General features: G+C 46.8%; 1 protein-coding gene across 10 annotated transcripts in view; it reads left to right on the top strand.

Annotated features, from left to right (window-relative positions):
• LOC140409050 (protein unc-13 homolog B-like) overlaps positions 1 to 22,034 on the top strand; it is a 933,512-nt gene that overhangs the window by 715,860 nt on the left and 195,618 nt on the right. For all 10 annotated transcript variants that reach the window (XM_072497095.1, XM_072497100.1, XM_072497102.1 and 7 more), the window contains one exon: positions 14,234 to 14,403. In XM_072497095.1, coding sequence (XP_072353196.1) covers positions 14,234 to 14,403 — 170 coding nt within the window. The remainder of the gene's footprint in view (positions 1 to 14,233; positions 14,404 to 22,034) is intronic.

Here is a 22,034-nt window from a genome sequence, read left to right as displayed (position 1 = left end):
GCAGAATCGCCTCCTTCTGCACTGTAAACTCTATGCTTCTATAAGATTGTAAGGGAGTATTTGGGTATTCGCCCCCCCTGCCCGCCGTCTATTTTTTTTGGAGGGGGCGGATTGTAACTTTTCCCTCTTGCTGTGTGTGGGGGGATGGGTTTGAGCAGAAGCTACCACGCTGGCAGGCAATGTTAGTGAACGGAGGTGAGATAGGGGAGGAGGTTGAGAGAGGAGGTCGGGGGGGGGGGGGGGGGAAGAGAAAGGCGAGCGGGAGGGACAAGGGGAAACCGTGAAGCTGCAAAGGTGGGTGAATAAGCGTGGTCATGGACAAAGAGGGTGGCCATCTCGGATGAGCCCAATATAGGGCGCTATAAGGAGAAGCTGAGCCGATTGAAGATGATAGCGGATGATCGAGGAGAATGGAGGCATAGATATCGATACGATTTATTTTGTGGAATATTCGGGGGCTAAATTGGTGGATTGAGAGATCCCGAGCCTCTGTACACCTGAAGAGTTTGAAGGCGGAGGTGATCTTCTGACAGGAGACGCACCTCTGAGTCAAAGATCGGATTATGCAAAGGAAGGGATGGGTGGAATAAGTATGCCATGTGGAGTTTGACTCGAAGGCACGGTGGGTGGCCATCTTAATGAATAAGAGAATGGAGTTTGTGGAAGTTAGGGAGGTACAGGACCTGGGAGGGAGGTATATAATAGTGGGTGGGGTGCTGGAGGGGACGCCAGTGATGTTAGTCAATTTATATGCACCAAATTGGGATGATGTGGGGTTTGTGAAGATTCGGCTGTGTGTGATCCCGAACCTAGATGTACACCAATTAATTATGGGCTGAGATTTCAATTGCATGATGGAGCTGAGGGTGGACAGGTCGTGCCCCAAGTCAATGGAAACACTGAAGATGGCAAAGGAGGGTTTATGGTTTAGGAATCCGAGGAAGAGGGAGTATTCCTTCTTCTCAAACGTATATAAGGCATACTCGAGGATTGATTTCTTTGTGGTGAGCCGGGCGGTGTTGCTGAGGGAGATGGAGGCGGAGTATGTTGGAATCGTAAAATCTGACCATGAGCCTCATTGGATGGAGGCGAAACACCGTGAGGGGCGGGTGCAGAGGTCGGGTTGGAGATTTGACTCGGGTCTTTTGGAAGACAAGGTCTTTGTGAGAAGGTGAGTTCAACAATTGAGGAGTATGTGGAGATTAACCTGAACGGGGAGATGTCAGCGGCCATATTTTGGGGGATGTTGAAGGCAGTGGTCCGAGGGGACGGTTGTTGGAGGAGATAGTTGAGGTGGACAAGACATACACAGGGGCCCCTACAAAGGAGCTGCTGGCAATGAGAAATAGGTTACAGGGGCAGTTTGATAGGCTGACGACGGGGAAGGCAGTAGGGCAGTTAAGAACAAAGAACAAAGAAAAGTACAGCACAGGAACAGGCCCTTCGGCCCTCCAAGCCAGCGCCAACCATGCTGCCCATCTAAACTAAAATCTTCTATACTTCCGGGATCCGTATCCCTCTATTCCCATCATATTCATGTATTTGTCAAGATGCCCCTTAAACGTCACTATCGACCATGTTTCCACCACCACCTCCGGCAGCGAGTTCCAGGCACCCACTACCCCCCGAGTAAAAAAAAAAACTTGCCTCCTACATCTCCTCTAAACCTTGCCCCTCGCACCTTAAACCTATACCCCCTAGTAATTGACCCCTCTACCCTGGGAAAAAGTCTTTGACTATCCACTCTGTCTATGCCCCTCATAATTTTGTAGACCTCTATCAGGTCGCCCCTCAGCCTCCTTCGTTCCAATGAGAACAAACCAAGTTTATTCAACCTCTCCTCATAGCTAATGCCCTCTCTACCAGGCAACATCCCTGGTAAATTTCTTCTGCATCCTCTCTAAAGCCTCCTCATCCTTCTGATAGTGTGGTGACCAGAAGGGCGAGGGAGATGCAGTACGAAAACGGGGAGAAGGCAAGCCGTATGCTGGCCCTCCAGCAGGCTACGTCCAGAGAAATTTTAAAAGTAAAAACGTAAAGGGGAGATGTAGTATCAGTATCAGTATCAAAAATAGTATCAAACTATTCGGAAGGACCGAGTGGATGGTAAGGGAGGTGGTGTAGCTCTGTTATTTAAGGATGCCATCCGGGCAATAGTAAGGGATGACATCGGTGCTGTGGAGGATAAGGTTGAATCCATTTGGGTGGAAATCAGGAATAGTAAGGCGAAAAAGTCACTGATAGGAGTAGTCTATAGGCCACCAAATAGTAACATTATGGTGGGGCAGGCAATAAACAAAGAAATAACTGATGCATGTAGAAATGGTACAGTAGTTATCATGGGGGATTTTAATCTACATGCTGATTGGTTTAACCAGGTTGGTCAAGGCAGCCTTGAGAAGGAGAAGGAGTCTATAGAATGTATCCGCGATAGTTTCCTAGAACAGTATGTAATGGAACTTACGAGGGAACAAGCGGTCCTAGGTCTGGTCCTGTGTAATGAGACAGGATTGATTAATGGTCTCATGGTTAGGGATCCTCTCGGAAGGAGCGATCACAATATGGTGGAATTTAAAATGCAGATGGAGGGTGAGAAGGTAAAATCAAACACTAGTGTTTTGCGCTTAAACAAAGGTGATTACAATGGGATGAGAGAAGAGCTAGCTAAGGTAGACTGGGAGCAAAGACTTTATGGTGAAACAGTTAAACAGTGGAGAACTTTCCAAGCGATTTTTCACAGTGCTCAGCAAAGGTTTATACCAACAAAAAGGAAGGACGGTAGAAAGAGGGAAAATCGATCGTGGCTATCTAAGGAAATAAGGGAGAGTATCAAATTGAAGGAAAAAGCATACAAAGTGGCAAAGATTAGTGGGAGACTAGAGGACTGGGAAATCTTTAGGGGGCAACAGAAAGCTACTAAAAAAGCTATAAAGAAGAGGAAGCTAGATTATGAGAGTAAACTTGCTCAGAATATAAAAACATAGTAAAAGTTTCTACAAATATATAAATCAAAAAAAGAGTGGCTAAGGTAAATATTGGTCCTTTAGAGGATGAGAAGGGAGATTCAATAATGGGAGGTGAGGAAATGGCTGAAAAACTGAACAGGTTTTTTGGGTCGGTCTTCACAGTGGAAGACACAAATAACATGCCAGTGACTGATAGAAATGAGGCTATGACAGATGAGGACCTTAAGAGGATTGTTATCACTAAGGAGGTAGTGATGGGCAAGCTAATGGGGCTAAAGATAGACACGTCTCCTGGCCCTGATGGAATGCATCCCAGAGTGCTAAAAGAGATGGCTAGGGAAATCGCAAATGCACTAGTGATAATTTACCAAAATTCATTAGACTCTGGGGTGGTCCCGGCAGATTGGAAATTAGCAAACGTGACACCACTGTTTAAAAAAGGAGGTAGGCAGAAAGCGGGTAATTATAGGCCAGTGAGCTTAACTTCAGTAGTAGGGAAGATGCTGGAATCTATCATCAAGGAAGAAATAGTGAGGCATCTGGATGGAAATTGTATCATTGGGCAGACGCAGCATGGGTTCATAACGGGCAGGTCATGCCTAACGAATTTAGTGGAATTATTTGAGGACATTACCAGAGCGGTAGATAACGAGGAGCCAATGGATGTGGTATATCTGGATTTCCAGAAAGCCTTTGACAAGGTGCCACACAAAAGGTTGCTGCATAAGATAAAGATGCATGGCATTAAGGGTAAAGTAGTAGCACGGATAGAGGATTGGTTAATTAATAGAAAGCAAAGAGTGAGGATTAATGGGTGTTTCTCTGGTTGGCAATCAGTAGCTAGTGGTGTCCCGCAGGGATAAGTGTTGGGCCCACAATTGTTCACAATTTACATAGATGATTTGGAGTTGGGGACCAAGGGCAATGTGTCCACGTTTGCAGATGACACTAAGATGAGTGGTAAAGCAAAACAGTGCAGAGGATACCGGAAGTCTGCAGAGGGATTTGGATGGGTTAAGTGAATGGGCTGGGGTCTGGCAGATGGAATACAATGTTGACAAATGTGAGGTTATCAATTTTGGTAGGAATAACAGCAAAAGGGATTATTATTTAAATGATAAAATATTAAAACATGCTGCTGTGCAGAGAGACCTGGGTGTGCTCATGCATGAGTCGCAAAAAGTTGGTTTACAGGTGCAACAGGTGATTAAGAAGGCGAATGGAATTTTGTCCTTCATTGCTAGAGGGATGGAGTTTAAGACTAGGGAGGTTATGCTGCAACTGTAGAAGGTGTTAGTGAGGCCATACCTGGAGTATTGTGTTCAGTTTTGGTCTCCTTCCCTGAGAAAGAACGTACTGGCACTGGGGTGTGTGCAGAGGAGATTCACTAGGTTAATCCCAGAGCTGAAGGGGTTGGATTATGACGAGAGGTTGAGTAGACTGGGACTGTACTCGTTGGAATTTAGAAGGATGAGGGGGGATCTTATAGAAACATATAAAATTATGAAGGGAATAGATAGGATAGATGCGGGCAGGTTGTTTCCACTGGTGGGTGAAAGCAGAACTAGGGGGCATAGCCTCAAATTAAGGGAAATAGATTTAGGACTGAGTTTAGGAGGAACTTCTTCACCCAAAGGTTGGAATTCCGTGCCCAGTGAACCAGTTGAGGCTCCTTCATTCAATGTTTTTAAGATAAAGATAGATAGTTTTTTGAAGAATAAAGGGATTAAGGGTTATGGTGTTCGGGCCAGAAAGTGGAGCTGAGTCCACTAAAGATCAGCCAAGATCTCATTGAATGACGGGATGGCTCGATGGGCCATATGGTCTCCTCCTGCTCCTAGTTCTTATGTTCTTATGGACAGTAAATTTGGAGAAGGTCAAGCAGTAGTGGGGGGAGGAGGGTGCAGAGTTGGAGTCCTGCAGGGGTCCAGCCTGAGTGCTTTGGCGATGGCCCTCTGCTGTTTGCCCAGGGAAGTACTCAGAGAGCCTGGTGGTGCAATCAACAGTTAAGGTAAGGAACCAACTGAGGAGACACTTTAAATTGGAGGGGATGTCAATGTTGACACCGTTGTGTGTGAACTGTAGGTTTAAGCCATGGGAGATAGATGGATGTATAGAAGGTGGAGGGAGATAAGGCTGAAGGTTTGGGACCTGTACCTGGAAGAGCAATTTGTGAGTTTAGATGAGCTATTGGAAAGGTTCAAGCTACCAAGAGGGAGTGAGTTTAGGTACGTGCAGGTACAGGACTTTGTAAGAAAAGAGTGAAGGGTGTTTCCCATTTGCCAGGGTATTCTCTGCTGGAGCAATTGATACTCCCAGACGAGCCTGGAAAGGGCAAGTTTGGGGACATATACGGGTTACATGGGTTACTTACACGAGGATTAAACGTAAGTGGGGGAGGAGCTGGGGAAGGAAACAGATTGGGGTCTGTGGTGTGAAGCTACGTGTAGGGTGAATGCTACTTCTTCTTGGGTGCAAAAGAACCTGATCCAGTTTAAGAGTTTGCATAGAGTGCACATGACCCGAGCATGAATGAAGGGTTCTTTTGTGGGGTGGTTGACGTGTGTGAAAAATGTGGGCGAGGGCTGGCGAACCATGTGGCATGTTCTGGGGCTGTGAGAAGCTGGCACGGTACTGGGAGGCGGTGTTTGGGACATTATATAAAATTATAGGGGTAGAGGTTCGGCTAGACACAATGGTGCCGATTTTTGGGGTCTCGGAGGTGCCGTAGCTGATGGTATGCAAAAAGGCCGACGTTATGGCTTTTGCTTCTCTATAATTGCCCGGTGGAGGATTTTGGTAAGTTGGAAGGCAGACACACCACCAGGAGTGGCAGCCTGGCTGGTGGACTTGTATGACTTTCTACGTTTGGAAAAGATCAAATTTGAGTTGAGAGGGTCCGAGTAGGGACTCGAGGCACAGTGGGCATTTTTCATGACAATGTTTGAAGAACTGTTCGTCGCAGGGGAAGGGGGAGTGTAAAGTGGAATAAAACTGTACAAATTGTATGTTGTTTGTTTTTGTTTTTTTAAATATATTTTATTAAAGTTTTCAAACACAATTTTTTCCCTTACGAATCAACAAAAATGGTAACATGATAACTGCTATGTAACATTGTTTAACTAACATAGTAAACTAACCAAATAACACGAAGTGATGCTCCCCCCACCCCCTCTCCCCCTCTAAAAACACAAACAATTTACCCCCCCCCCCCCCCCCCCCCCCCGGGTTGCTGCTGCTGGCCATCTATCTTCCCCCTAACGTTCCGCTAGGTAGTCGAGGAACGGTTGCCACCGTCTGGTGAACCCTTGAGTCGATCCTCTCAGCGCAAACTTCATCCGCTCTAGTTTTATGAACCCCGCCATATCGTTTATCCAGGCCTCCAGTCCGGGGGGTTTCGCTTCCTTCCACATGAGTAAAATCCTACGCCGGGCTACTAGGGATGCAAAGGCCACAACATCGGCCTCTTTCGCCTCCTGCACTCCTGGCTCATCCGCTACTCCAAATATAGCTAACCCCCAGCCTGGTTTGACCCGGACCTTCACCACCTTCGAGATCACTCCCGTCACTCCCCTCCAATACCCCTCCAGTGCCAGACACAACCAAAACATATGTGTGTGGTTCGCCGGGCTTCCCCCGCACCTCCCACACTTGTCCTCCACTCCGAAGAACCTGTTCAACCTTGCTCCCGTTATGTGTGCTCTATGCAGCACCTTAAATTGGATCAGGCTAAGCCTGGCACACGAGGAAGAGGAAGTTACCCTGCTTAGGGCATCAGCCCACAAACCCTCCTCAATCTCCTCCCCGAGCTCTTCTTCCCATTTTCCCTTCAGTTCGTCCACCAGCTCCTCCCCCTCTTCTCTCATCTCCCGGTATATCTCTGACACTTTGCCCTCCCCGACCCACACCCCCGAAAGCACCCTGACAAATTGTATGTTGTTGATTGTGTAGCTGTATTTGTTCTTGTTTTTACATGTTTGGAATAAAATAATTTTTTTTAAAAACATCACGAGGGAGAAGGTATTGAAAAACTAAGGGACTAAAGACAGATAAGTCTCCGGACCTGTTGGCCTGCACCCTAATGTATTAAAGGAGGTGGCAGCAGAGAATGTGAATGCATTGGTTATGATATTTCAAAATTCTCTGGATTTTAGAAAGGTTCCCTAGTGAATTGGAAACACGCGAATGTAACTCCCTTATTCAAAAAGGGAGAGAGGCAAAAGGTAGGAAACTTTCGACTGGTTAGCTTTACATCTGGTGGGGAAATTGCTGGAATCAATTATTAAGGAGGAGATGACTGAACATTTGGAAACACAAAGCTCAATGGTCAGCATGGTTTTATGAAGGGTAAATCATGCATGAGAAACGTGCTTGAGTTCTTTGAGGTCGTAACCAGCAAGGTGGATAATGGGGAACCTGTTGATGTGGTATATCTAGATTTTCAGAAGGCGTTTGACAAGGTGCCGCATAAAAGACTAATCCAGAAAGTGAGACCGCAGTGATTTGGGGTAGAATACTAGATTGGATTGAGGATTGGCTGACTGACAGAAAGCAGAGGGTCAGGTTCAATGGGTCCTTCTCTGGTTGGAGAACTGTAACTAGTGGGGTGCCGCAGGGGCCAGTCCTCAGACCTCAACTGTTTACAATCTATATAAATGATCTGCAAGCAGGGACAGAGTGTAAGATAGCAAAATTTGCAGATACTAAAATAGGTGGGAAAGCAGGCAGTGAGAGGAGATACAGATTTTACAGATGGCTATAGATAGGCTAGAGATTGAGCCACAATTTGGTAGATAGAGTTTAATGTGGTTAAGTGTGATGTTATCCATTTTGTCAAAAAAAAATTGTCAGGCAAATTATTATCTAAATGGAAAGCAGATTCAAAATGTGTCTGGGTAGAGGGATCTGGGTGTCCTTGTTCATTAATTGCAAAATGTCTGCATGCAGGAAAATATGTAATAAGAAAGGCAAATGAAATGTTAGCATTTATTGCAAAAGGAGTGGAATATAAAAGTAGACGGGTGTTGTTGCAATTGTATAGGGTGTTGGTGAGACCACATCTGGAGTATTGTGTCCCGTTTTGGTCTCTTTATTTGAGGAAGGATGTGGTGGCATTGGAAGCAGTTCAGAGGATGTTAACCAGATTGATTCCGGGGATTGAAAGGCTGACGTATGAGGAGAGATTAAACCGTTTGAGTTTATACTCGATCGAGTTCAGAAGGTTGAGAGGGGATCTGATCAAAGTATATAAAATACTAAAAGGGTTTGATAAAGTAAACGTAGACCAAATGTTCTCCCTTGTGAGGCAATTGAACAAGAGGTCACAAATATACATTGAAAGGTGGTAGATTTAAAACTGAGATGAGGAGGCAAGGCAGTACCTTTCGCAGGTGGTGGTGAATTTGTGGAACTCGCTGCCCCAAATGGCAGTGGAATCTGAGTCATTAAATGGTTTCAAGAAGGAGATAGATATGTTTCTAATTTTGAAAATGGGTTAAATGAATATGGGGAACAAGTAGGGAGGTGGCTTTTGTCATGATATACACCAGTATATCATGGTGCAGCCACACACACACTGATGGACACACAGCAAGACCAATCAACACACACAACACCGCAGCCAATCACCAGTTAGAGCACACTCACTATAAAGACAGGGGGCATCAGAGTTCCCGCTCATTTGGGGATGCAGCCTCCTACAAGGACAGAGCTTACAGCACCGGTCCTCACCATGTGCTGAGTGCATAGACTGGTTCGGACAGGCATAGGTCTTTAGTTTAATCTAACATCGTGTTAACCCACAGTGAAAGTATGTTCAACAGTTTCTAACTTAATAAAATAGTGTTGCACTATTTTAAGTGTTGGTGGCTTGTATGTGTTCCACGGATCCAGAGCACCCAACACATCAGCTTTGAGACCAGGAAGAGATCAACCGTGATCTGATTGAATGGCGGAGCAGGCTCGAAGGGCTGAATTGCTTACCTCTAATTTCTATTTTCCTATTCTCTAACCTTCTTGAACTAAATGCCAACATTCCATTAGCCTTCCTGATTACCTGCTGCACCTGTGTGCTAGCTTCCTGTGTTCCATGCACGAGTACCTTCAAGTCCCTTTGTGTTGCAGCTTACTGAAGTTTTTCTTCATTGAAGTATACCATTTTGCTCTCCTTTCCAAAATGAAGAACTTCACATTTTCCCACATCAGTATCCATTTGAGAGCATAAAATACAGGAGAAGAATTAGGCCATTCGGTCCATTGATTCAGCTTCACCATTCGACCATGGCTGATATGTTCCACATTGCTATTCTCCTGCCGTCTCCCCATAACTCCTGAACCCCGTATTAATCAAGAAATCCCCTTATTAAACAAGAATGCTTGATTTGTGTTTGAGGTGCTGTTACCTGCAGGGCTATAGGCCAAGAGCTGAAAAGTGGAATTAGACAAAATAGTTCTTTCTTAGAACACAAGAACGAGCATCAGGAGTAGGCAATTTAGCGTCTCGAGCTAAATCCACCATTCAATCCGATCATAGCTGATCTCATCATGGCCTCCTGTCCGTTCTCCATAACCCTTCAAACCATTACTAATTATATATCTGCCTAACTCCTCAAGTTTACTCACTGTGTAAGGATCCTCAAGTTTAAACATTGTTTTCCATATGTATTCCCTTTATTTTGGCTTTTATAACTTTTGCACCTGGATAGAAATTCGCCTATGCCTTTAATATGCACTTCGACCGGCATGTGCGCTGTGACCAGCGGGAACTCACGCATGCGTCGTAGCTTCCTTCTCCGCGCTGGCACCGAGGCAACATGGCGTAAGGCTACAGGGGCCGGCGCAGAGTAAAAGAGGCCCCCACCAGGAGAGGCCGGCCCACCAATCGGTAGGTCCCGATCGCGGGCCAGGCCACAGTGGAGCCCCCCCTCCTCAAAGTCAGATCCCCCTTACCCCCCCCCCCAACAGGCCACCCCCCGCATGATGGACGCCGTGGTCCTGCCGGGTAAGACCACGTGAACGGGGCCAACCGGACTTGGGCTTTTTTAGCGGCCACTCGGCCCATCCCGGGCGTAGAATCCCCATATGATCTAACTTTGTATTAACCTTCTGTGCGGCACCTTATCAAACACGTTCCAAAAGTCCAGATATACTACATCTATCGGATCTCCATTATCCACTTGGCATGTTACATCATCAAAGAACTCTAGCAGATTAGTCAAACATGATTTATACTTCATAAAACCATGCTGACTCTGATGGATTGCGTTTTGACTTTCTAAATGTCCTGATATTACTTCCTTAACAATGGATTTCCAAACAACTAACTGGTCTGTAATTTCCTACATTCTGCTTCCTTCCCTTTTTGAATAATTTTTGAAACATTAGCATGTTTCCAATCCACGGAACCCTTCCCGTTCACTGGGAATTTTGGAATATTATAACCAATGGATCCACTATCTCTGCTGCCATTTCTTTTAATACTTTAGGATGTCGGCCATCAGGCCCTGGGGACTTGTCTGCCTTCAATTCAAATAGGGGTGGCATTTGTGTCCTCCACTGTGAAAACTGAGACAAAATATTGATTTAGCATCTCCGCCATTCCTGTGTTCCCCACTATTAACTCTCCATTTTCATCTTCTAAGGCACCAACATTCACTTTAGCGACACTTTCCTTATACGTACTTACAGAAGCTTTTGCTATCCTTTTTGAAAATTTGCGCTAGTTTTCTTTTGTAATTTACCTTATCTCTTTTTATTACTTTTTGTAGTAATTCTTTGTTTATGTTTGAAAGTTTCCCAATCTTTCAGCCTGCCACTCACCTTTCTTAACTGTGGAGTCTGCACGTTCTCCCTGTGTCTGCGTGGGTTTTCTCAGGATTCTCCGGTTTCCACCCACAAGTCCTGAAAGACGTGCTGTTAGGTGAATTGGATATTCTGAATTCTCCCTCTGTGTAACCGAACAGGCGCCAGAATGTGGCAACTAGGGGATTTTCACAGTAACTTCATTACAGTGTTAATGTAAGCCTACTTGTGACAATAAAGATTAGTAAAGAACAAAGTTCTTTGTTTAGCCTGAATTTTATTTTACCCCTCTCCTTCTTCCTCTCTGGAATATATTTTAGTTATGAGGAATTGAGTGTCTTTACGCCCTGAATTGGGATGTACATGATACTATGTACATGAAATGGCTGCTGGCAGCGATATCGGATCAAGACACCCATCAACTTATTATGGGATGAGACATGAACTGTGTGCTCGAACAAAGGGTAGATCTTTCTGGGCAAAGTTTACTGATTCAGGGGGTATGGCTCAGGCATTAATTGCTTTTATGGAGGAAATGGGGTACCAGACCCTTGGGGGTTTGGACACCCGGAGAAAAAGAGGTCTCTTTTTTCTCCTCAGTACATAATGTATTTTCCAGGATTGACTGTTTGTTACAAGTTGAGCGTGAGTGACAGGGGTGAAGAAATCTGAATGCTTGGCAGTGGCCATTTCTGACCATGTCCCACATTGGGTAGACCTGGAGTTGGGGATAGACAAGGGACATCGAAAGGGGTGGCAGCTGGATGTGGGTCTGCTGGCAGTCATGGGGTTCTGTGCAAGGATCTCAGGGGCTATCTGTGATTATATCTTGAACATTGACAATGGGGAAGTCTCTCCCTCGACACTATGGGAAATGCTGAAGGTTGTAATTAGGGGAGAAATTATATCTTTCAAGGCCCATGTAGATCTGGAGGCAAGGAGGGAATGAGAAAAACTAGACCGTAAGTATGCGGACAGTTAATCCCAGAACAATTAACAATCCCAGAACAATTAGCGGAGAGGAAAAAACTACAAATGCAGTTTAATCTGATCTCTACAGATAAGGCGCTACGACAGCTGAGGCGAGCTAAAAGGGTATTTACTGAACTGAGTATCTCCTTAAGCAACTGCCACTGCTCACAGCTGTCCTACGTTTTAGCCTTCCTGCCCATTACTCAGGCCAAAACTGTCCTCATGCCTATGTAACCGCCTTTGTTTAATTCCAGAACGCTAGTATGGGGCTCCACTTTCCGGCCCCCTAACTGAATTTTGAATTCTCTCATACTATGGGCACTATTCCCTCGAGGATCCTTAACTATGAGACCAACAATTAATTAATTAATCCCTCCTCATTGCACAATACCAAATCCAGAGTAGCCTGCTCCCTGGTTGGTTCCACAACATATTGTTCAAAGTAACAATGCCTACTACATTCAGTGAATTCTCCCTTGAGGCTACCCTTGCCAATTTGAGAAATTAGTGTATGTGCATATTAAAATTACCCATGATTATTGCTGTACCTTTCTTACAAGCCCACTTCACCTATCAATATCTCTTTGCAAACTGTTCATGTCTCTCTCGCAACTTGCCTTTTCACCTTTTTGTGGCTGTACCTACACCATATGGCCTGCACTCACCACCACCTTCTCGAGGGTAATTTGGAATGGGCTAACCAGCGGCTCCCACACTTCACGAATGAATAACAAACAATGGAGGACAGGAGCTATTGTGCCTGTGCTGACTCGTTGAAAGAGTTATCCATTTAGTTTCGCTCTCCAACTCTTACCCTATCGCCCAGCTTTTTTTTCCTTTTCAAGTAGAAATCCAATAATCCTGAGTCAAGTCAATTTAATGCAGCTAGTTAAATTTCACATAAAATTGTTTTAATGCCTCACAGTCGGAGCTTTTTTATACATTTCAAAGGTTATGAGAATCCTCAGTTGAATATAGAAGATATTTTAAGTTTTCATCACTTTTTCCTCACCAGCTTTTCACTTTTACCTGTTCTCTTGAAAGCATATCCCCCCCCCCCCCCCCCCCCCCCCCCCACTAACTACCATGGAAGACATTACAACAAAGGCCCAATTCCATGATTTCTTGACATTCACTTGCATTTCCAGCGGGGGTAGATAGTTAGTGGACCGCGCCTGGAGGACTGTAACAGTTTTGGTTCCCTTATTTGAGGAGAGATATAGTGGCATTCGAGGCAGTTCAGAGGAGGTTCACTAGATTTATTCCATAGATGAGCCGTTTGTCTTTTGAAGAGAGATTGAGAAGTTTAGGCCTATACTCTTTAGAGTTTGGAAGAATGAGAGGAGATCTAATTGAGGTATATAAGATGATAAAAGGTATTGAAAAAGTAGACATAGAGCGGTGCTTCCTCATGCAGGGCAATCTAGAACGAGAGGTCATAATTTTAGGTTAAGGGGTAGCAGATTTAAAAGAGAGATGAAGAGAAATTACTTCTGTCAAAGGGTAGTGAATCTGTGGAATTCACTACCCCAGAGTGCAGTGGATGCCAGAACTTTGAGTAAATTTGAGTTAATTTAAGGAGATAGACAGCTTTTTAATTAGTAATGGGTTGAAGAGTTATGAAGAGTGGGCAGGAAAGTGGAGTTGAGGCAGAGATGAGATCAACCATGATCGTATTGAATGGCAGAGCAGGCTCGAGGGGGTGAATTGCCCAATCCAGCTCCTAGTTCTTATGTAATCCATAGGCCCAAGCTAATGCTCTGGGGACAAGGATTCAAATTCCACCATGGCAGCCGGTGGAATTTAAATTCAGTTAATTTTTTTAAAATCTGGAATTGAAAGCTAAATTCAGTAATGGTGACCATGAAACTATCATTGTTTGTTGTATTAGCACATCTGGTTCACTATTATCCTTTCGGGAAAGAGATTTGGGTGGCACAGTGGTTAGCACTGCTGCCTCACTGCGCCAGGGACCCGGGTTCAATTTCGGCCTTGGGTGACTGCCTGTGTATGGAGTTTGCACGTTCTCCCCGTGTCTGCGTGGATTTCCTACGGGTGCTCCGGTTTCCCCCCACTGTCCAAAGATGTGCAGGTTAGGTGGCTTCCCCATGCTAAATTGCTGCTTAGTGTCCAAAAGGTTAGGTGGGGTTCTGGGGTTAGGGCAGTGGCATGGTTCTAGATAGGGTGATCTTTCAGAGGGTCAGTGCAGACTTGATAGGCTGAATCGCCTCCGTCGGCACTGTGGATTCTATGGAAATCAGCTCCTCTTACCCTGTCTAGTCCACATGTCACTCCGGACCCACAGCAATGTGGCGGACTCTTAACTGCTCTCTGAAATGGCCTAGCAAGCTACTCTGTTCAAGGGCAATTAGGGATGAGCAACAAATGCTGGCCTTCCAGAAACTCCCACATCCCATGAACAAATAAATGTTAAAAAAATGGTTTGGTGTCACTGCAAATCCGCTATAAATGTAATTTTAATTTTTTCCCCACAGCGAATGCCACAATTCCTCTGATCGAATCAAAGTAAGAGTGTGGGATGAGGATGATGACATTAAATCACGTGTTAAACAGAGACTAAAACGAGAATCTGATGATTTCCTGGGACAAACTATTATTGAGGTTCGGACACTAAGTGGTGAAATGGATGTCTGGTATAATCTTGGTGAGTAAAAGAAGAATGAGAAATGGGATCACTTTCACATGTCAAGTCCAACAATTTCAATCACGCTATCAAAACGCTAAATGTTTAAAGTTGGCATAGGAACTTTAATACCACCTCTCAGTAGCTTAATGCCACACAAAGCTATTTGAAACAATGTGAACAGGAGGGCAAGGTGATGCAGCATTAAGAAATACCAATTAGAATGCTGTATGAATGGATGAACTGGAGGTTAAGGCCATGTCACTGAACTGAGATGTGTTAAGGTGAAACTCATATGGGAATTATAAGCGTGTCAGCATAGAGAATTGGCAAAGGCCAGGGATCAGGTTGGCACAGGTGGTCTATGGTCCAGTTGGAGAATGAAAGTATCAGATGTGTTGGAAGATTGGGCTCATGACTGACAAATGATGAATGATTTAAATAAGTGCATTGTTACACTTATGGGCAAGGTGAATGCTGAACATTCATATCCCCCTGAGGGAAAACATTAAAGAAGGTGGAGAAAGAGAGAGATGTGGGTATTCTAGTGCGTACGTTCCTAAATTTAAAAATTCCATGCTGTGAAACAATTGAGTGAGTGAAAAGGATGCATTCATAGGGCAGTTGACTGTAACACAAAATAATGGGCACAATTCTCCCAAAAAAGTTCTAAGTGTGGTCTCTGGCAGGAAACCAGGTGTGATTCCCACCAGATGGTTCTACGTGATCCAGATTGCAATCCACCCACACATAGAAATATTTTTGGAGCCAGTGGTGATTTGCACTGAAAATATGGTGTGTGGGACCAAAGACACCAGCAACACCGGGGGCGAAATTCTCCCCCAACGGCGGGATGCCCGCCGACTGGCGCCAAAGCTGGCGCAAATCAGACGGGCATCGCGCCGGCAAAAAGGTGCGGAAGTCTCCGCATCTTTGGCGGCCTAGCCCCAACATTGAGGGGCTAGGCCGACGCCGGAGGGATTTCCGCCCCGCCAGCTGGCGGAAATGGCGTTTGTTGCCCCGCCAGCTGGCGCGGAAATGCGGCGCATGCGCGGGAGCGTCAGCGGCCGCTGTCAGTTTCTCCGCGCATGCGCGGGAGCGTCAGCGGCCGCCGAAAGTTTCCCGCGCATGCGCAGTGGGGAGAGTCTCTTCCGCCTCCGCCATGGTGGAGGCCGTAGCGGAGGCGGAAGGGAAAGAGTGCCCCCACGGCACAGGCCCGCCCGCGGATCGGTGGGCCCCGATCGCGGGCCAGGCCACCGTGGGGGCACCCCCCGGGGTCAGATCGCCCCGCGCCCCCCCCCAGGACCCCGGAGCCCGCCCACGCCGCCTGGTCCCGCCGGTAAATACCAGGTTTGATTTACGCCGGCGGGACAGGCAGTTTCTGGGCGGGACTTCGGCCCATCCGGGCCGGAGAATCCAGCGGGGGGTCCCGCCAACCGGCGCGGCTGGATTCCCGCCCCCCGCCCAATCTCCGGGAGCGGAGACTTCGGCGGGGGCGGGGGCGGGATTCACGGCGGCCAACGGCCATTCTCCGACCCGGCGGGGGGTCGGAGAATGACGCCCCGGATCTTCAAAGATCGGGGCTCCATTTGTAAAGGGGACCCTGTAGAGATCTACCATGCGGATTTAGTGGCACTTGCGAACACTGAAACTGAGTAGAAATTTGAGTTAAAACTTCTCAGGTGCAAATAAGAATCTGTTTTATTTGTCTCTATTAATTACAATTGAGAATCATTTAAAGTCTTATTCTCTAATAAGTCCAGCTAGCAGTCTTGTAGACAATTCAACTTTCAAGTAATACAGAAATGATTTTCTTGCTTCCGGCAAACAGCTTGCAATAACTTCAAAAAGTCAAAGTCAGAATGTGAAATATGAAAGACAGAAAGATAGCGCGTAAGTTAGATCAAAGTATAGATGATTCATGAATGGAATATGGCCGTACGAACTAACACGATTATACTAAGTCATATCTGTCTTTAGCCATCTAGCTATACCCCGATGTAATCCTAATTGGTTTGGGTTAGAATCAAATAAGTTTGATTTGATGTTTTAGCTATCTGTCATTTAATATGCAACATTAACTTAAATGTATTCTTGTATGAGCTATGGAATGCGATTCGGCTTCCTTCTCGCATACAGCTTGAACCAGTCTCTTGCTGACTTGCTTGTTAGGACAATGGTCTCTATGCTGTTGCCATAGAGTTTGCCTTGTCCTTGGGTTACTTTATCTTGCAAATGTATTTGTTAGCTGAATAGGAATGCTGTTTTAATCTATCTGTTTCTGTGTTCTGTTGAAGCTATGTTTTGCGTGCTGAATATGTGTTTTGAAATGACCTGAGGTTATGAGTGAGTTTTAAAATGGTATTTAATAGACATGGGACTTAATGCTAAATAGCTATCTTTTACCTATCATTTTTACAGATAGAAAATAGCCTCTCATCAGCAAAGGCCCCCACTAATCGCTGGTCCCTTTCAGCAAGTGAGCAATACCGCGCTATAGGGTCACCAATGGTGGGTGCCCCCCTCAGTCCCCCCTTCATGCCGTGCCCCTTGGCATTGCGCTCACAATTCAAAGTTGTGAATGGCCAGAATTGGTGAGATGTTTGGAGGTGGTTCATTTCTCAGTACTCTGCAAGAGCAACTCAGCTATTCCCAGTATATGGCTTTTCCCCATAGCCTTGCAATTGTTTCCCCTTAAGATACTTATCTGTTTGACCAACTATGCTCTGGGCCTCCGTGATGCTCCACCCCTCAGGCGGAAATTACACGGACGCATAATTTACTACAGGTATTTACAAACGAGCACTGGGCGCCATGGCTTCTGAGCAGCAGAGGGAAGGTAAGCCAAATTTGAAAAACTGTTAAAAATTGTCGCGCTTGCTGGGGGTTGGTTGCCAGGGCTGGGGGGAGTGACTTGGTGACAGCTCCGTGGATTCGGGGTGTCCTCCTTTGAATCGGATGGCCAAGCACAGGCTGCCATTGCTGCAGTATTTATTTTAAATGCACTCATTTGGTTACAGACACCTGGCTGCTCACTCTGCTGACTGCTCACTGTGTCCTGCAAATGTTCACAGAGTCTCTGGTCATCTGGGAGCCCACCCACGCCACCACTCTGGAAATCCACAGATCTCAGCTGCCCCATCAATGGGATGGGCATGGCCAAGCTCAATCAGTGGCACACCAGGTGCTGCCATTCATCAGCAGCACTGCCCCAGTGCAGGAGAAGCAGAGGAACAGCAGAGCTCACCCCAAAGGACACATGCACGGTGGCCTTTGGCACCCTCCCTCCCACACTGTCCCTCTCAGGGCAGAGGCATCATCAGTGACATTCGGTAGCCCACTCCGCGGGACCGTCAGTTGTCTCCAAGCCTTGCCTGTCCACTGAACTCCTGCTCCCATCCATCCTGCCCCCAAACAGGTTGTCGCAACCTGTGTGTCACACCCAGGAGCCACATAACTCTGTAGCTACGCTCTCAGCTGACGCTCATTTCCCTGACTCACTCCCATCTGTAGGACATGCCCACACACAAGCCTCTAAGCATGGAGGCAATTGATGGCACATGGTGATCTCTCCACCGCACAACCAGGTGGCATCCTGTTGGTGGGCTAACACACGTCCCACCCAATGAGGACACCCACTGTAGACCCTGCTGGAGAAACTAGACAGGGGCCGTAGCGCCTATCACTGACACGGGTTGCAACAGCCACTGCTCCCCCTGTTGACAGGGATGGGTGGCGAGGATAGAGGCTCCCCGGTGCCACTCACTGATGGGGACAGGGGTGCTGGAAGGCAGCATATCGGAGGGAATGGCTGAGGGCTGGTGGTGGGTTTTGCAGGGGCACATATGGAGAGTTGAGCCTGTTTGTTGGATTTGAGTGGGCAAGGGAATATTACTCATCTCGTTAATATGTCTCCACCCCCCACCCCACACCCCCAAATGAATTTCCGGAATATAGCCAGCAATGCTTGCTATTTACCTGGCCACAGCTGCTGTTGTGGAAGCAAGGAGTCTGGAAGCACAGGGCCTGCTCATGGAGGACCTTGCATAAGAGGAGCCTGCCCTAGAAAAGCAGGGGCTGGCAGCACATGGCGCAGTGGTTAGCATTGCTGCTTCATGGCGCCGAGGACCCGGGCTCGATCCCGGCCCCAGGTCACTGTCCGTGTGGAGTTTGCACATTCTACCACATGTCTGCGTGAGTCTCACCCCCACAACCCAAAAATATGCATGATGGGTGGATTGGCCATGCAAAATTGCCCCTTAATTGGACACGTTTTTCAAAAAGAAAAGCCTGGATCCTATATGCTGTTTTCTCAATGTGCCCTGCCACATGTATTGTGATATAATACCTCCTCATCTCTCTGTCCCTGTACCCTATCTAGAATTGTATCCTTTATTTTATACTGCTTCCCTTTGTTCCTCCTCCCAATCTGTATCACATCACTCTCCTCTGCATTACTTTAATCTGCCATGTGTACACCTATTTCACCAATCTGTCTATGTCCTCTTGAAATCTAATGCTAAATCCCCTCACAGTTCAGAATACTTCCATGTTTTGTCTCATGTGCAGGTTTTGAAGTTGTACCCTGTACACAGTCTAGGGGCGGAGTTTTACATGTCCTGGGCAGGCGCGCCTGACCCAGAAGCTAGTAAAATGGGGCGTGATGATGTTGGGTACGCATCCCGGCACCATCCCGCACTTGCACAATATTTTGGTTGGCGGGCACAGACACAGATTGGCAGTGTGCCCGGAAACACTTAATCAGTCAATTAAGGGGACATTGCCTGGACTATCATGCTGTCTGTGCAGTTTTTAATTTGTTGCATGGGCAGAAAAGGTCAGCGGGAAATCCATTCTCGAACTATTCTCCACCTTGGGCAGGAACAGGGCAGGCTTCTCAATCTGAAGGCCCCTTCAAATTTGGGGCATCCTCACCTCCAGGACGTGGGGGCCCTGCCTTCCCCAGCTTGCTTACATGATTTATCCCCTCCTGACTGCCCCCCCCCCCTCTCCAGAGCTTCCCCAACCATCCTGCCCCCGGAACTTGGGAATGGTCCTGAGACCTAGTGCCAGGCAGTGGATTGCAATACCTCTTCTGGCCACTGCAGCACTGATCATGGAGGTGTTGGAGACTGCCAGCCAATCAGACTCCACTACCAACCGACCTCAATCCAACTACCCATCCCTCGATCCAACAACCCAGCCCTTACCTGACTACCCAGTGCCCAACCCAACTAACTATATCCACTACACATTCACTCAGTCACTCATCCCCCCCCCACCCATCCACACTCTGAAAGATTTGAGACCTTTCGAAACTCACCTCAATATGGCAGTTGATGTTGTATAAAGCGGTTGTGTCCTCTGTTCTGCTCCTCTTTGTCCTTCTCCTCATAGATCAATGCACCAAGGCTTCATTGTTCCACCTGGATCAGAATCCCAGCTGGAAGTCTGCAAAAAGATAAGCAAGCAACTATCTCTGTAGTCAGCAGCGATACACTCAGCATTGATTGGAAGATCTGGCCCAATAACTTTTTTAAAAAATATTTTATTGAAAATTTTTGGTCAACCATCACAGTACATTGTGTATCCTTTACACAATAATATAACAGTATAAATAACAATGACCTATTTTATAAACAAAGAATAAATAATATATAACAAAAACGAAAACTAAAATTAAATGGCAACTGCCTTGTCTCAGATAAACACTCTCCAAAAATATGATTTAACAGTCCAATATACAATTATTTATAGCAACGACCTATACATATTATACATATATATTGACAACCCTGAGAGTCCTTCTGGTTCCTCTCCGCCCCCCCCCCCCCCCCCCCCTGGGCTGCTGCTGCTGCCTTCTTCTTTTCCATCCCTTCTATCTTTCTGTGAGGTATTCGACGAACGGTTGCCACCGCCTGGTGAACCCTTGAGCCGATCCCCTTAGGACGAACTTAATCCGTTCCAGCTTTATAAACCCTGCCATGTCATTTATCCAGGTCTCCACCCCCGGGGGCTTGGCTTCCTTCCACATCAACAGTATCCTGCGCCGGGCTACTAGGGACGCAAAGGCCAAAACATCGGCCTCTCTCACCTCCTGCACTCCCGGCTCTTGTGCAATCCCAAATATAGCCAACCCCCAGCTTGGTTCGACCTGGACCCCCACTACTTTCGAAAGCACCTTTGTCACCCCCACCCAGAACCCCTGTAGTGCCAGACATGACCAGAACATGTGGGTATGATTCGCTGGGCTTCTCGAGCATCTCGCACACCTATCCTCTACCCCAAAAAATTTACTGAGCCGTGCTCCAGTCATATGCGCCCTGTGTAACACCTTAAATTAAATCAGGCTTAGCCTGGCATACGAGGACGATGAGTTTACCCTACTTAGGGCATCCGCCCACAGCCCCTCCTCAATCTCCTCCCCCAGCTCTTCTTCCCATTTCCCTTTCAGCTCATCTACCATAATCTCCCCCTCGTCCCTCATTTCCCTATATATATCTGACACCTTACCGTCCCCCACCCATGTCTTTGAGATCACTCTGTCCTGCACCTCATGCGTCGGGAGCTGCAGGAATTCCCTCACCTGTTGCCTCGCAAAAGCCCTCAGTTGCATATACCGGAATGCATTCCCTTGGGGCAACCCATATTTCTCGGTCAGCGCTCCCAGACTTGCGAACTTCCCATCCACAAACAGATCTTTCAGTTGCGTTACTCCTGCTGTTTGCCATATTCCAAATCCCCCATCCATTCTCCCCGGGGCAAACCTATGGTTATTTCTTATCGGGGACCCCACCAAGGCTCCCGTCTTTCCCCTATGCCGTCTCCGCTGTCCCCAAATTTTCAAAGTCGCCACCACCACCGGGCTTGTGGTGTATTTCTTCGGTGAGAACGGCAATGGGACCGTCACCATAGCTTGTAGGCTAGTCCCCCTACAGGACGCCCTCTCCAATCTCTTCCACGCCGCTCCCTCCTCTTCTCCCATCCACTTACTCACCATTGAGATATTGGCGGCCCAGTAGTACTCACTTAGGCTCGGTAGTGCCAGCCCCCCCCTATCCCTACTACGCTGTAAGAATCCCTTCCTCACTCTCGGGGTTTTCCCGGCCCACACAAAACTCATGATACTCTTTTCGATCCTTTTGAAAAAAGCCTTCGTGATCACCACCGGGAGGCACTGAAACACAAAGAGGAATCTCGGGAGGACTACCATTTTAACCGCCTGCCCCCTCCCTGCCAGTGACAGGGATACCATGTCCCATCTCTTGAAGTCCTCCTCCATTTGTTCCACCAATCGCGTTAAATTTAACCTATGCAATGTACCCCAATTCTTGGCTATCTGGATCCCCAAGTAACGAAAGTCCCTTGTTACCTTCCTCTGCGGAAAGTCCTCTATTTCTCTGCTCTGCTCCCCTGGATGCACCACAAACAACTCACTTTTCCCCATGTTCAGTTTATATCCTGAGAATTCTCCAAACTCCCGAAGTGTCCTCATTATCTCTGGCATCCCCTCCGCCGGGTTCGCTACATATAACAACAAATCATCTGCATACAGAGATACCCGGTGTTCTTCTCCTCCTCTAAGTACTCCCCTCCACTTCTTGGAACCCCTCAATGCTATTGCCAGGGGCTCAATCACCAGTGCAAACAAT

Source organism: Scyliorhinus torazame, chromosome 3, assembly GCF_047496885.1.
Source record: "Scyliorhinus torazame isolate Kashiwa2021f chromosome 3, sScyTor2.1, whole genome shotgun sequence".
Lineage (NCBI taxonomy): Eukaryota > Metazoa > Chordata > Chondrichthyes > Carcharhiniformes > Scyliorhinidae > Scyliorhinus > Scyliorhinus torazame.
Note: the sequence above shows the minus strand (reverse complement) of the source record. Positions and strands in the feature narration are given on the sequence as shown.